The sequence below is a fragment of the Hippopotamus amphibius genome, chromosome 2 (genome assembly GCF_030028045.1).
Source record: "Hippopotamus amphibius kiboko isolate mHipAmp2 chromosome 2, mHipAmp2.hap2, whole genome shotgun sequence".
Classification (NCBI taxonomy): domain Eukaryota; kingdom Metazoa; phylum Chordata; class Mammalia; order Artiodactyla; family Hippopotamidae; genus Hippopotamus; species Hippopotamus amphibius.
The window spans coordinates 101,145,643-101,162,315 of NC_080187.1; the positions used below are offsets into that span (position 1 = coordinate 101,145,643).

At 42.9% G+C, this 16,673-nt stretch overlaps 1 protein-coding gene across 5 annotated transcripts in view; it reads right to left on the bottom strand.

Annotated features, from left to right (window-relative positions):
- DOCK8 (dedicator of cytokinesis 8) overlaps positions 1–16,673 on the bottom strand; it is a 207,242-nt gene that overhangs the window by 50,764 nt on the left and 139,805 nt on the right. For all 5 annotated transcript variants that reach the window (XR_009051221.1, XM_057720569.1, XM_057720571.1 and 2 more), the window contains 4 exons: positions 16,046–16,141; positions 12,357–12,452; positions 6,371–6,520; positions 4,533–4,646 (listed from right to left, as the gene is read on the bottom strand). Coding sequence is in view for 4 of the 5 variants with exons in the window: in XM_057720569.1 (XP_057576552.1) it covers positions 4,533–4,646; positions 6,371–6,520; positions 12,357–12,452; positions 16,046–16,141 (456 nt within the window). In the remaining variant the exon portion in view is untranslated. The remainder of the gene's footprint in view (positions 1–4,532; positions 4,647–6,370; positions 6,521–12,356; positions 12,453–16,045; positions 16,142–16,673) is intronic.

Sequence of the window (16,673 nt, forward strand, 5' to 3'; positions counted from 1 at the left end):
AAAGAGGACAAATATTGTATGCTAACTCACATATACGGAATCTAAAAATGGTACTGATGAACTCAGTGACAGGAACAGGGATGCAGATACAGAGAATGGACTGGAGAACTCGAGGTATGGGAGGGGGCGGGGGGTGAAGGGGAAGCTGAGACGAAGCGAGAGAGTAGCACAGACATATATATACTACCAACTATAAAACAGATAGCCAGTGGGAAGTTGTTGTATAACGAAGGGACTTCAACTCGAGGATGGAAGATGCCTTACAGGACTGGGGCGGGGAGGGTGGGGGGGACTCGAGGTGGGGGGAGTCAAGGAAGGGAGGGAATACAGGGATATGTGTATAAAAACAGATGATTGAACCTGGTGTACCCCCCCAAAAAAAAAATTAAAAACAAAAAAAACAAAAAAAAACGCATGGGACAGGGCAACAAATGGCAAACTCTGCATCACAGGGGGGACCAATAAGCTTCCATCCATTACTGTTTCCCTTAAAGATTCTAGTCTAACAGCTGTCCAAAAAGAGGATGCTTGCAGCTCCTCCCACCCTTGTCAAACCTGTGTCAAAGCCTGTGTCACAAATAATCTGGAGGTATGTTTTCAGTGTAACACAATATAATTTCACAAAAATCCCACTGTGTGTGAGAAACTAAATGAAAGGAGGTGACCCCACATGGGGTCACACAGAACGAATGGAATAGGACGTGATGACATCAGTGCCACAAGTGTCCTTCTGTGGTTTCTAATTAAAGGCCCCACTGGGAAGTTCTCAAACCAGTTCCCTAGATGAAGGCATCAAACTACTTAGAAAAGTATGAGTCCCTGCATCAAAGCCAAGGCGTTTGCCCCAAAGTGGGAGAGGAGGAAGTGGAGGAGAAAGAAAAAGAAAGCTGGAAGAGTTTTCAGGAAAAATCTCCTCTTAAACAAACTAACCCTGAAATAAGCTATGAAAAGCTGGCAAAGGTGACAGTCTGGAAGAGATCTCTTGTTTCCTGCAGGTGAGTTGACAATTGAAGACTGAGACCCTATGGGCAGTGACAGAGAGGCAGCTTCTTTTAAGGCAAAGTAAGGAAAGGAGGGTCTTGATGGACCTTCCACCTCTCAATACACCATCATAAATACTCTGCTGCTCCAGCACAGGAAACCAAGCATCCCATCCTTACAAATAACCATGCTTCCTCTTCTTATACTTTAAGAGCAGTTTCATAAACTACATCATTTAAATGAGCACATATTTTTAGCCAGTTCAGGAAAAGCCATTGTGTTATGGCATTTTGCCCGTAGAATCTGTAGTTAAACATTTACTGGAAACAAATGAATACTGTTATGTATTACAGAAAAAAATAGAACATATGACTTTTGTGTAGGAACGTTTACCAGAACCCATACTCTTGTCAATGTGCATTATTGAATGATTTTGGACCAATGGGAACACTGGCAAATTCAACTGACAAAGTTGTTGCGTCAAGCCAGCCAGCTATCAGAACTTGAAAGCACAAAATAACTGGCATTTGAAAGAAGGTCACATCATGGGCATCTTTCGTAGGTCCCCTGAAACTCCAATGAAGACAGAAATTTCAAAAATCATTTTAGCAACATTTAGGAAAGAGTAAAGTACAGTTCCTAAAACATCCTTTGCAAAGGTCAGGACCCAAAGCCGTAGCCTCAGTGGCCCTAACCAAGGGATGGGTGCTAACTTAGTGACATATTGAAAGTGACAGAGAACAACTGAAAAACTATGTTTGTCTGCTGTTAGTGTGTAGTAATAAAAGACTAAGGTTATACTCATGGTCACAAAATCCACAAATGATAGGAAACATGACAATGTTTGAATCAGGTTATGCAAAATGATGAAATCAAAGGACCCTGGAAGAAGAGAACTTGCCTCAGGTATGATGTTCTCAGTGTACCTAGATCGCTGGGATCAATGAATTAGGTCACCATCAACTGGGATCAGTGACCTTCTTAGGCCTGTGTGCTGCTAACCGTGTTAAGCAATGTCCGTGGATGTCGCTGACAGACAGCAGAGAATCAGAATGTTAAAGCCTGATGAAACCTAACCCAGCCTCATCATGCTGCAGACCAGGAAGCTTGTGCCCCAAACAGTGATGCTCCCGGAACACAGAGGTGTTTAATGACATCAGTGAAATTAGAACACAGGTCTCCAGATTCCCAGTCTAAGGCTCTCTGGAAGCTGAGACAGGAAAGAGGAAAGGGGGGTGAATGAGAAGTATACGCAGAAGAAAGGATTGAAAAGAGAAAGAGAAAGTAAAAACGTGTATTTTCAGGGCAGGTAGATATCTACTTTTGATTGCCTTATTTTATTTGCATTTGGTAATAAAAGCTGCCCTGATATGAGCGGCGACAAAGATTCTCTCTTCGACCAAACTCTTGTCAGGCTCCTCTGAGCTCTTTTTCAAATAGGCCTGCCCTTGGGCATTCCTTAAGAGCCCAATTTTCACAAGGATCTTGCTAAGTCACTTTAGTCGGAATCACCCACCCTTGATATCTGATCACTCTTGAGATCTGACCCAATTCCTCATCCCTCACCACCCGCCAGGTGGTATCCCATCACCCTGGCATACCTTCAGCGAGAATCCTGTTAGGTTAGCTTGGCCAGAATTCTCCCATAACCCCTGATGTTTCCTCAGTAATTTTTTATCCACTGACTACTCCTTCTCTGTTCCTTGGCTATAAATTGGCATTTCTCCTGTTGTATTCAGAGTTGAACCCAATCTCTCTCCCCTACTGAAAAACCCAATGCAGTGGTCCCTATATGTATCATGATGGTCCTGAATAAAGTCTGCCTTATGATCTACCAAGTGTCATGGATAAATTTTTTCTTTTACAGAGGCCAACCCTGGACCTATAGTGGTGTTCCAGTAGCTCCTTTCCATATATCCAACTTTAAGTTTTGAAAAACAGATTAATATATATTTGCAATTCATCCAGTGACCTGCCAACCTAGACACCTGAGAGGGATGGCAGTGAGAAAAGGCGCATCCCTCACCACTCCATTCTGGTGGGATGGGGACAGAAGATCCATGCAGGGTCAGGAGGTCAGGCTGCACAAGAGGTTGGTGCTCTGGGACTTCTGATGTTTCCGTAGGATTCTCTTTTCATGAGTCATCTTCCTTATCAGGAGTCCCATTAGAACAGTCATGGTCTTTTTAGGGGGGGACAGGAGATCCTTTTATTTTACAAAGGAGGAAATGAGACCCATAGAAATTGAATGACTTATTTAAGGTCATTAAGGGATTAATTACAGAGAGTTAGTCCTGGTAGAACAGAGTAATGAACCCACTGTACCTCGAGTTAGGTAGCCATGGCTCATTCTTCCCTGGAGGAGTTACATGACTCCTCTGAACTTCAGCCTTATCATCTGCAAAATGTTGACAATAACACTTTGCAAGGATCAAAGGATACAATTTCTATATAGTGCTTAACACAGTGCTTTGTCCATGGGAAGAAACCAGGGGTGGTGACAGTGATGGTGATGGGGAGGTGGTGGGTGGTGAGGCTGGTGGCAGTGAAGACAGTGGCGGAAGGGAGTGCCGTTAGCGGCAAGGATACTGGTGGTCCTAAAGTGGAACTATGGAAGGAAAGGAAGAGCGGCCATAATACCCGCTACTTATATTTCTACTGTTGGGATAGTTTGAGGAGGATAGTGAACAAAAGAAGAGTTCCATTTGAAAGATCTGGGGAGATGGCACTGATAAGATGCTCCTGGTTTATAAAATACAGTTGGCCCCCTGTATCCACAGTTTCTGTATCTGTGGGTACAACTGAGGATTGAAAATATGCAGAAGAGAAATTCCAGGAAATTCCAAAAAGCAAAACTCGAATTTGTACTGGCAACTAGTTACATAGCATTTACATTTTATTTGGTATTATAAGCAATCCAGAGATGATTTAAAGTATATGGGAGGATGTGTGTAAATTATTTGCAAATATTATGCTATTTTATAGAAGGGACTTGAGCATCCATGAATTTAGGTTATCCTTGGGGGAGTTGGGGAGGGGTCTTGGAAATAATCCTCTACTGATACACCAGAAGACAGTATTTGCTTTGTGCTAGGTCAAATTCTGTCTCTTTGACTGATTTTACCAGGGTTCTTTAATGTCAGAAGTTCACAACTACAGTTTAATTAATTACCCTGATAGGTGAAAAGAGACCTCGTATTTTCAATTCTATAACTGCTCAAAGACTGAATGCTACAGTCATGTAATTTCTGTTAAATGTTAAATTGAAGAAAGCAGCTCATATAACTAACAAATTTCAATTCCCATAGATTAATTTGTTGGCCCTTCTGTGCTGGGTTGGTAAATGCTCCAGGAATCCACACAAACCAGTGTGTCTACAGATGTCTGTGGCACAAAACAAATGACTCGAAGAATATACCACAAAACCCAGAATGTACAAGAGTCAAGTTGTCTCACTTGGCAATGAACAAAAGCGCGTGCCACAGCAACGAGCATCACATCAGACGGGAAGGAACCGGGAACAATGGGGCTGGGTCTGAGGGAACACTCACCTGGTTGCAATAATGTTTGATGAGGTTAAACACAAAGCCACGATCCATGAGTGAGAGGAGGTCATACAAGAAGAAAGCCAGGCTAATGTTGATCTTTTCCGCCTGTTCAATTTCCTTAAAAACAAACATATACAAACACCCACATCATTTGGTGGTAAACCCTCGTCATAAACTCCCAGGTCCCTGGTGGGAAAGCTGGGAGAGGCAGGTCCTATGTTTTCAGCCAGTGTCCCTCTGGAAGATACTGAGCAAGGCAGGTAACCCTGCAAAACTATAGCAAATATAACTTAGAACTTAATTGATGCCATGAGTGTTGAATGAAGTAATTCCTTATCTACTGTTAATATTTAGACACATTTCCTGCTAGGCTTTCGTTCCTATGTGCATATTTATTTGTATATAATTGAGCTCATTCTCTGTATACAATAGGTCCTGAATTTATTCATTCAACATTATATTATGAACATTTTCCTACATTCTGGTTTCTCATCTTTCTTTATACTGCTCTACTATAATTTATTCAATTCTGGTAACTATTGTTTCAGCAAAACAATAGTTGAAATGTATTCACTGTCTTCAATGAGATAGATTCTTAATTTGTAAGGATTGTTGCAGAAGATCTTATCAGGATAAAAGAATCAGTTTTTACTTAAGGATTTTTTTTTCTCCAATTAGACAGCATTCTCAGCCTAAGAGAGCTCAGAGTCATACACGGTAGAGTGAACTCTTGCATGAACTGAGGCCAGGGTTTTGTTTTTATTGCTTCGCAGTGCTCATATTTATGAGGGATTTGACAGCACTTCAGAGCAATCGGGGATTCACTTTTTCATGTTTATGTCCTTTATTCTCAGAATGATAAATCAATTTGCTCTGACACTATTGAAAACATGATTTGAAAATATTTTTGTCTTGTTATGATGTGCAGTTTGCAAATTCAGGCCAAGCTGACCAGCCACTGGCCTGGATGGAGACTTGGTAAAGAAGTTTCCACTGTTACCGAGGAGCAGCAAGTCCTCATGCTCTTAGCATCCTCCACATGGACCACTCCTTAAGTAACTGTCTGAATATTCTGGGCTTGGAATCTTCAGTCTTGACTTTACTGCTAGTTGTGTGACTTTTGGAAAATTTATCAACCTCACTGTGCCTTATTTTTCATGCCTGCCAAAACGGAGACACCATTGCTGCTCTCGCAAAGTTTGCCATACGAAATAACCAAATGGACATTTCTTCTTGTGAGGACATGGTAACATACAAATTCTTCATAGTGATAAGGTATTGATAAATGATCACTGCTGCTTCAAATTTTATAGAATTTTCAATTCTACTTCAAATTTTAGAATTTTGTTTTATTTCATTTTACATATTTTTTTTACTTTCTACTTTGAAATAATTTCAAATTTATGGAAAAGGTGCAAGAATAGTAAAAAGAATTCCTTTAACTAGACTCATCAATACCTGACATTTTGTTACATTTGCTTTATCATTCTCTCTTCATATACAATTTTTTTTAACCATTTGAGGGTAGGTTGCAAATATGCATCACCATTTACCTCATAATACTTCAGGGTATATTTCCTAAGAATAAGAGTATTATCTCTCATAGCTACATTGATACAATAATTAAAACTATTGCAATTCCATACTGTCATTTCTTGATAGCAGTCCCTAGCCCCACCCCAGGGTGCTGTCCAGTATAACATACTGCATTCAGTTGTTATGGACAGTTAGTTACATTTAAATTACTGTTTTAAGATGATGCTTATTTTTCTTTGATTATGAAAATAACATATGCCCAAGGGAAAAAATTTAGAAAGTAAAGAAGAAAACGACACAGTTACCTTCTGAGGTTTTACTAAAAGGGCTGCAATCTCCGAGGTGACCACATTAACAATGGTAGTTATGTCATCTTTGAAGCGGTCAGAAAATCGAGTCCTCCGAAAATTGTCCCGTTTGTCCATGTTATGTACATACTGGGCCATGCTTTTCACCTACCGAGAAGATGGGGGAAATGTCAACGTGGAAACTGTGGTCCTGCTTGTACACTGTGATAAAGGGGAAGAGCCTGGAAGAAAAGCTCATTAACAATGGACTTCCTAATACTTTGTGCTGGTGGTTGCCCAAGGAGGCTCTGGTCTGAAAAACGCTCCTGACACCCGGATGGTTACCATGGCGGCAGGAGATGGGAAGGGTGCCCTCTTCTTGACCTCAAGTCAGGGGGCTCCCTTCTTGCTGCTCACAAAGCCAGGGAGCTTAATTCTTTAGCTGTGGTGTCACAAGACTCCCCTTCTCTCAACTGGGAAGGCAGTGGACCGCCATGGCCACTGAGGTACCACCCTATCATGGCACATAAGACATTACAGAAAAAGGAGCTGTTTCTGAGACTGTTTTTGATGTGAACTGAAGTCATTTCTGTCTATGAAACTACAGTAAGGGGAAGAAGAGAGAAATGCTCCTCTTATGTCCAGTTTCAAGTTGAACGGGTGAACAGTTTTTCCAGAAATAATTCTATAGTATGCTAGCTGGAAACTTAACCACTATTTGGAACATTACCTCTAGGAGGAATTATGTTTTGAGTTTTATAAGACTAGCTTGCTAAATATACATATATATTATACATTTATATTATATAATTATACATTTAAAATACTTATTTAATGTATATGTAGTTTAGATAAAAACCTGCACATCAATCAGTGATTACCTGTATTATGACTAGTACAACACCAGCTCAATTTTAAGTCAAGATCATGCCTATTTTTTGGACTTCTTCCTGGGCCAGGAGATCTGTGGGTCAATACAATCCCCTTAATATAGTCTGAGGTTGCGCCTTATCCTCGTTGGAAGCTTCTCAAAGCTATTAGGGACAGTCTGACGGGAAAGGCTTGGAGATGTTGTGGTCGGATGCCTACCCTTTCCAGAAATGTGTCCATGCTAGTTTGAGAGTCACTGCAAAAAGAAATGGCCCTGGAAGTTAAACCGCCCACACTTGCCTGTAGGTTACCCCCTAGGTCAGGGCTGGAAGAAGAGGGGACAAAGACAGTGTATGGGAAACTGACTTTCACTGCTAAGAGTACTAATTACAGATTTCTGTTTCTAAGAATGCAGGGCTGGCAATTTTTTTTTAGCACTGATATAAACAGAGATAAAAAGAAAAACCAAAGAAAAGGTAAATTAAGAAGTAAAAACAGACAGGTAAATGTGCTGTTTTCAAATAATGCCATAGCTAGCTTGGGGAAGACCTCAGAACATAAAATCTTGAAGTCCAGGGTGAGAACCATAGTTTCTTTTCATGGTAGAGCCCTTCTCAGTTCAGCACACACAGACATGTCTGTACCTCATAGAGTCTCATGCACTTGGTGGAGGACCTGGAGAGGTGGGAACTGGACCCGATATTTGTCTGACAAAGTGCCTTTCTCACTATGACCCTAACAAAGGCCCAAGGAAGACGAGGGCCCTTTGCTCTGGGCTATGTGCTCCTGATTCCCTGCTGCCTCACCCACCCCAGCACGGGGCTTTTAGAACTCACTGCTGTGTTTGGCTCCTGCTTGCTGAGTTTTGGCCATCCTACAATCAAACAGATAATCCTCACAATACCACAGTTCCAACTAATGGCCTCTTGCCAGACTGTCAGCTACTTGCCAACTACTGCGTCCTTTGCATCTCCAGAGAGGAACCCCCAGTAGAAATAGCAGTGGAGACTTGGCCCATTATTTATAGGGTGGGACAAGGCAGGAAAATATTGTCCCCCATATTGGCCTCTGTGACCCACTCTTCAAAGCAGGGATACCAAGAACCCCTTGGTGTAAAACTTCACGTCCTGAGTAAACCAGGTCACCATTTACCTCTGGGTCCCCAAAGTCTGGCTCAGCAGTTTCTAGAAGAATGGAGATTTATTCATTAGCAAGTGTGAAATCTGCCCTAGGGTTGTGTTCAACAGCTCTGATGCCAAAGTGGTTGTTCATTAGCACATGGGCATTAATACAACGACAGGATGTTAAATTGCCCAGGTTGTTGGCTAAGCCCAAGGAGATTACCACTTCTTTCTCTTCAAACTTCTTGGGAAAAACAAAACCTGTTTTGGGTTTGAAACAACTTCCTAGGCATCTGTAAGGCAAATGCACAAGCAATGTGTGGAGGACTGGGCGTCCTGTCTGAGTCCCAGATCAATTTCCTTGCAAAGTTCTGGCTGGGCTGATCGTTTCCATTTGCCTCCAGCTCCCTTTCTTGCCCTTATCCACCTGTCTCTGAGCCTTGGGAAGCGGATCCCTATGGGCTACATCATTCAGGGCTCCTTGAACTTAGGCTTCTGGTTGGAGCTGGCCAATGGGAGGCACCAGCAGGGGACCAGAGGGCGGGAGAAGAGCATGGTCCAGGTACACATGGACTCCACTGTCCTCAGCCCCGTGTGGCATGCTTCTGGCAGTGGCAGTGTTTCTCTAAGATGCCAGCTCCTGTCACATGGACCCTCTTCTCTGTCTCAGCTTTCTCTCAGCCCCAGTTACACTATTCCATACCCCTGCTTCTTGAGAGCTAGGAGAGAGAAAGGCTTCCAGTACCTCCTGCTCCCAGGGTGCCTCACCAACCCTTATCTGCTCCTGTAACCCAGCACGTACCCTGGGCAAAGTCCCTTTGATAAATGCTTTTCAGTTAACCCTTTTGAGCAATGTCCGCACTGTCCAGGACCTTGACAGACAGTTAGAACCTGCAGAGCTACCCAGGTGACTGGGTAGTCGGTGTCCTGGGTGATCTGCACTTCGCCCAACCCCCTCCACGCGCTCACATCAGCAGGACTTTCTTTCCAGCTTCTGCATCTGTTTACCATAAAGGCCTCCTAGAGGAAAGAGGGCTATCGGCTTTAGCTTTTTCTCTCTTCTCTGAGCCTACTGAGTCCTAGTAAATAAATGTGCAAGATCAAAAGCAATTTTCACCTTTTCCATGGTCAGCTCCCTGTAATTAGGGGCACCGAAGCAGTACTGATGAAGTCTTCGGCAGACCTGGAGACTTCCCCTTATGGCCTCCACCCTTCCTCCAACCCCATCTGTAAACTGGGGATGATGGAAAGCTCCTGCCTGGAGGTCATCTGAGGATTCAACAAGATAATGCTTACAATGCTTACAACAGTGCCTGGCAAGTACACAGACGCTCCACACATTTTAGATGTTATTATTTTTCCTCCCTTGGGAATGCCAGCTGTTACTGGTATTATATGATGGACAAGAGTATCATTACATTTGCAGAGAATGCAAACTTGCCTTTGAAAGAGAGCTCTAAGATGCCATGAAGAGCCACTTAGGCCTAGCAATGCAGAGTCCGTTCCGACTGAGAATGGGATAGTTATCGTAGCACTGCATTAAAGTTGACTTCAGGATGCAAAGATTTCGCATGATGTTAATATGGGAGGCTAAGAAAATGTTTTGTAACTTTAAGCTCCCAAGGAGAAGCAAAATGGCAGAGGAACAGAACTTGGACTAGAGCACTGTGGAATTGAGGCTCTGTCCCCGCTGGCTGAGAGCGTCGGGCAAACCCCTACTTAGCCTCAGGGTCCTGTGTGTGCACTGGGGATAACGGCTCACGACAGAGCTTATAATGCATAACTATTCAATGAGATCTAAGAATGATGCGGTGAAGTGTGTGCGTATGTGTGCATGTGTGTGAGTAAACGACACGAACCATCTTTGAACTGAGACACTGCTTTCCTTTGGGACTCTCTTCCAAGAGATTCTACGATGTCAAAAGAGTTTTTGCTCCATGTCTTTTAAAATTTGCCATATGGCAGATCAACTCAGTTGAAGATTATTTATATAGATTGTCTATAGATGGATTATGAGCTGAGTAAATCTTCTTTATGGAGAAACTTGATGGTGGTGGGATGGGTAGACAGAACCGGGAGGTACAGGGCACGGAGTGGTGCGTCTGACCCTTCTTCTGCCTCAAGAAAGAGGTGATGGCCAGCCTTGTCTTGCCAGAGCACAAAGCTCACGTCTCACTGCTTATGCTGTTGCTCCAAGACTTCTGAGCTGCAGATGCCCACCTGAGTCAGTGTGGCTTTTCAAATACAAACTCCTAGTGCTGGCTGCATGTAAGACCCTTAGCTCTGCAGGCTTCACAGAGCAGAGGCGGTGTGGACTAGTGCATCTTCATCGTGCTTGGAAGGCACCTGGGCAGACAGGTTCAGGCAGCTGGCTTCCCCCTCCGCATGGCACTCAGTAATGTAGGGAGGGGCTCCAGGTCTGCTTTATTTTCACTAAGCACTCCTAGGTGATTCTGCTGCAGGCATCTGGGACTGTATTCTGAAAAGACATCTCTCTAGCAATACCTTTCTCAAACGACAGGTGGGAACCTGGTGAAACTCTAAGGGATGTGAATCCTGGATGTGCTTGTGCGGCATGGGCCTGGCTTCTTTTTAACTCTGTTGCACCCTACTTCCCATTTCCTTTCCAATGTGTGTTTTATTTTTGTTTCCTTAGACCCTCTTGTTCTCTAGGTCCTGTTGTTCAGAATTGTTCTCTTTTACGTGGGCTTGAAATTACATGGATAAACTAGGGCTCAGGTGAAAATCCTATCATCTCTCTCTTTAAAAAAGTTATCCACTTACACAGTGTCACAGAGGAAGGAACCCAGTCAATATAAAGCCAGCTCCATCAGTAAATCTCAACCCACTCTTCATCCTCTGAATTGTTTGCATGTGCATTTTCCTGTAGTTAGTGTCTGTGCTTTCATACCTTTTTCATTTAACCACATTTCACAATGTGTGTCAATTTATCAACACTGACAAAATGCTTATTCTAGTGGCTTGACAGCAAAATCCTTTCCCTTCCAGTATAATACAGGTATTACCGTTATTCTCTTTCTTTTTAAATGAAGGAGTATGCTGTACCTTTTGCTTTTCTTCTAGAGAATGGATAGAAGTTGCAGGTAAACAGATATACAAGTTTCATTTTTCCCCCCAACAAATATTAGTTGGTGCTTGTATGATGCCAAGCCCTGTTCAGGGGCTAGAGACAGGGCAATGAAGAAGACAGACCCCAACCCTAGGAATCCAATAGGCAAGAGAGAAAAACAATTACGAATTGTGATAAGTGCTAGGAAGGAAATAAAGAGGGTGTTTAAAAGGAGATGAATAGAATGGAAGACATATTATGGTACAAGGTGGTCAGAAAGGGCCTCTCAGAGGTTGTGACATTAAAGTTGAAACCTAAGGAGAAGAACTCCCTAAGTGTGTATGTATGTAGAGGGATGGAAGGGAGGGAGGGGAAAAAGAATCTTAAGAAGCCTCTGAAGCTGAAAAGGCCTCAGCATCTTCAAAGGACCAAACTGGAAACAATAGGGGGGAATAGGGCCTAAGATAAGGTTAGAGATGAAGGGAAACAGAATCGCCCAAGGGCTTTTTGGGCCATGAGAAAAATGTGTGCTTTATTTCCAGTACCCTGAAAATCACCGAAAGGTTTTAAAGAGGGGAGTGTCATTATCTCTTAATATTGAGTTGCCCTGTGCAGACTGGATGAGCAGAGGGAAAAGTGAATGCAGACGGGCAAAGAGGAAGTGATTGCTGACATGATGGCAGCTTTGCCGGGTGGGGAGCAGTGAAGATTGGTGAGAAGTGGCAGGTGGAAGTCGATTTTCAACGTGGAATCATAAGATTTGGTGGAAGATGGATGAAGGGGTGAGAGGGACAGTGAAAATTGAAGGAATGATCTCAGGTTTTCTGCAGGAGCTACTCAGGAGATAAGATGTCAGTTCCTAGCTATGGGAAACCTCACTGCCTGTCTGCAATGTGCTTTTCGTGCCCCATTGAGCACAGACATAAACATGCAAGAATCTCACCAGAAGCTCAAAGAAGAACCAGGAGTACTTGAAGACTGTTTCTTTGACCATTCCAGTGCTGACCACCATCTGCAGGGCAAGCTCCTCGTGGAAATGCTGGACAGCAAACATGAAGACATCACACTTAGTAATGATGGTCTGTACTAGGTACTTTCTTTGCCAATCCCACTTTTCTTTTTTTCCCAATTGTAATAGCTTATTAGTATGTGTCCTAGATGTCTGAGACCATAGTGGATGGCAAAGTCAGCGCTGAAATAATCTGAGCCTGGAATGCATTTTAACCAGGTAGAGGAAGGCTGGTACTGTCCTGGAGAGCTGGGTTTAAAGGAATGGCCTCGGCAGGGGAGTGAAGCTAATGCACTCTGTGGGGGAAGCATTCATGGGTAGCAGCCGGAATCCTCTGCGGGACCATGTGTATGCCCTACCTCTCTGTACCCTCAGTTTTCTCATCTATAAACTTGGTGGGTAGCAGTGGTTCTCAAACTTGAGTGTGCGTCAGAATCCCTTGGAGATTTGATCTGTTAAAAAGCAGATTGCTGAGCCCACCTCAGAGTTTCAGATTCAGTAGGTCTGGGGCTGGGCCTGAGAACGTGCATCTCTAACAAGCTCCCAGGTGACGCTGACGCTGCTGGTCCAAGGACCTCAGTTAAAGAACCACTGTCTACATGGTGTCTCAGCTCCCTTCTAGATGGAATGATTTCTGTTTTTATAATCCCGCTATGGCTTTGTGGGAAACGTGAAGGTTTGGGCTTATGAGTAGGTCGTCTGCATGAAAAGGCATAGGGGTAACAATTTGAACTCACCCAACTTCTAAACTTTTGTGTCCCAGGGTCAGATGCTCCACTTTATGTCTATACTCCCCCGTCAAGTCATCTGACTGCAAATGTAGCAGTGCTTTTTTACACCTGTCACATCTTTCCCATTCCCTAGTTTATCTGGATACTTGTTAATACTCTTGACAACGGCTTTGATGGGGAACGAGTTTAAGACTAAAGGTAGGGAGGCCAACTCATCTCAGTTTCCCTGAGACTGTTGTAGACAAAAACAATGTTTGCCTGTCATTTCAGTAAACAACAAATGTTGAGTGCTATTCCAGTGAGCAACGAAGGTTTCCAGACCATCAAGCCATCAGCCATGGTGACCAACCAGACCATGTACCCTGAGGGGAACTCACAATGGACAAAAACAGGATACTGGCCCTAGATAGTTAAGATGCATATCTAAGGAATAATTTCAATGAACCCAGACTCTTATATCTTCCCATACATAGAAAAGCACTAAAATCATTAACTTGAGATGTCTGTTTTTTGTGAACATCTTTTGATGTTCAACTACATGTTTTGTTTTGTTTTTCCCAGCAAAACCCCCTGTATATCTTGGCTGTTCCCTTACCTCTTTGGAACAGTCCCTCAGATACCTGAGAGACTGTATCCTCAGCTATAGTCCTCAGTAATGTCCCCGAATAAAACATAATTCATAAAACATAAAATATACAACAAATTTTAGGTTGTGTGTTTTTTTCAGTCAACACCATCCTGGTCTTAAAATGCAAAGTCCTACATCCCAAGGGCTTGCTAAGTCCCTCGGAAACTGGGATGGCTGGTCACCCTAACTGATGGCAAAAATAATGTCTGGGCATTTTCTGTGGGTTCTATTCATCTTACAACCATAAAATGTAGACTAAATACAGATGAACTTATTTTTACTGCTCAGTGGGTAAGAAAGCTGAAATTACTTGAACATCCAAATATCACATGCTAGAGTATCAGTGGATGTGGAAATAAAGTTTTAAAGTCAGCACTCAAAGCAAAAATTGATTAAAGCCAAGCTTACCCTTGACAAACCTTTAAATTACCCACACTGTGCAGTAGGCATGCAACACAATTTACTGATTCTTATGTACAGTAAAATGGGAGAGTTACACAGCCAAACTAAAAGGAGACAAATGGAAAAATCTCTGTGCAGATGTCTGGGTATTTAAACTATTTATATTCCTTGAGGGTTAATAGGGAGGAATGGAGAATGATGAAGTATTTCAGCTTGTCCTTGGTCCCACTTCATTCTGCCAGATGAGTCAAACCTTTATAATCCTAATACATGAGAATACATTTGTGTGCTGTTGCGAGACTTAAGGGAAGCTCTCCCACCTGGGAGAGGTGCAGGGCTGTATGTGAATCTAGCAGGTGGTCTACGCTTGCCCGTGATGTAACTAGGCTACACCCGGATCTTCCCATTGTAGGAAAGACACGTTCCATGAGCTTCAAAGGTAACCTTTGGAAAATAGGTCAGTTTGACGGCCAGAGTCTTATGGCAAGAGGAGATTAGAGGAGGATAAGCCGCTTCTTAAAGTAATTTACGTTGCTTACCAGGCGACATTACTACAAGAACACCTTGCTCCCGAGGTTACAGAAAATAGCCAAGGAGCTAAACTCTGTTTGCTGAGCTATTAAGGAAACACACTGACTAAACCTCCCTCTGAAGTGAAATGATTCCCTTCTGGTCATCGAAATGACCAGAAACAAAATCAACACAAGGCAATTGCGCCCAGAAGAAATCAGGCCCTACCTGAAGGAAGCCAGGCTGTAGGCAAGTCATGGGTTTTAAGAAGGAAAATGGTACTTCTAACCAGTCTCTGCAAAGCCCAAAGCTAAGATTTACATTAAGTGAAAAATTTATTTTTAGCACCTCATGACATCTTCTTTTACTTCTCCTTTTAGAATTAACTCCTGGTACCTCTTTCTAGCCAAATGGGGCCCAAATTACTGCCAAGTCTGCAGCGCTCGACGCTACCAGGGCCTCCCACTCCTGATCCTCCCCTCACCCAGTCCAAAGTGAGCTGTGCTGAGGCTCAAGCCCTCCGTGCCTGTTTAACACACAGTTCCCAGTGGTGTGAGCTGTTGCAAAGAGCTTCCTGTGTTATCCTTCCAATCAGCATATTTACATTTTAATAGGGGTCTTGAAAGACACTCAAGACCTTAACTTAAGCAGTTATTAAAATGGTGAGACTTTTGGGTGCCAGGCAGAGGAGAAAAGTTGGCGTAAGCAGTTTTTTTTATCCTCCACCCCTTAGACCACACACGACGTGACAACTGGAGAACTCTGTTAATATGAGTGCTGGTGAGCAGTATAACAGCTTGTCAAATCTCCGAACTCATAGCTAAGGCTGATTAGAAAGAATTATAAGGAAGCTTTTCATGTTTGATATGGTATTGAAATAAATGATACCTAATTATTGCCATTCATTGTGTTGAGGATGAACTATCCCCAGCTCTCCTTTTACTAAAAAAGAAGCTAATACAGTGGTTCTCAGGTCTCAAAGTGTGGTTCCTGGACTAGTATTATCTGGGAACTTGTCAGAAATGCAAATCCTTGAGCACTATTTCAGATCTATTGAATCAGAAACTCTAGGGGCAGGGGCAAGCAGTCAGTTTTAGCAAGCCACCCAGGCACTTCTGATGCATGGTAAATTGGGGAACGACTGAGTTAGTAGGTAATTAGGTGGTCAAAAAATAGGGGACCTGGGACAGGGCTGCAAAAGTGTGTGCATGCGTGTGTGTGTGTGTGTGTGTGTGTGCGTGCGGGCATGCGTGTGTGTGTTAGAAGGGCAGGAACAAGACAGGAGTGTACTTGATGGCAGGTATTTTCAATCATAGTGAGAAGAGGATGGGTAAATTAACCCTGTTCAGTACCTTTTTGCTGACTGGCCTTGGGGTTGTTGTGGAACTAGGAGCATCATTATTGCCAGAGCAATAGTAAGACATCCGGTTGCAGCTACGATCAGCCATCTGAAATGCACAAACCGTGACTCAACAGGTAGCTGACAGTGGTCCCCAGAAAGATGAGCAACGGCCTGGAAATCACAAGCTTAGAATTCACTGTTAACGTATTTCTTTTTCTTTTCTTTTCTGGTTACAAAGGTCAAACAACTGCCAAAAATAGACATAAAACACAGCAAAGAAGGTAAAGTTACACCTAATTCTACTTGCTCCTGAGATATCCACTGTTAGTTAGTGGGTAGCCACCTATATAGTTAATTCCTAGTTAAGAACCACAAGATGCTGAATAGTCCCTTAACTTTCTAAGTCTCAGACATTGATAGGAAGAGCAGGAGAAAAAAATGTGTGGGAACAGTGCCTCTCTGTGGGTTAGCATGGTACTGGACCCCGTCTCCTAAACACTATTTAATAAATTGTCAAAAAAACACTTCTGAAAGGAAGATCCTGCTTGATTCTTCCAGTTAGACAAAATTTTCTCCCCTCGCTACAGAATAATTTAAAAATTGTTAACCCAGCCCACAGGGAAATTTAATATTTTCAC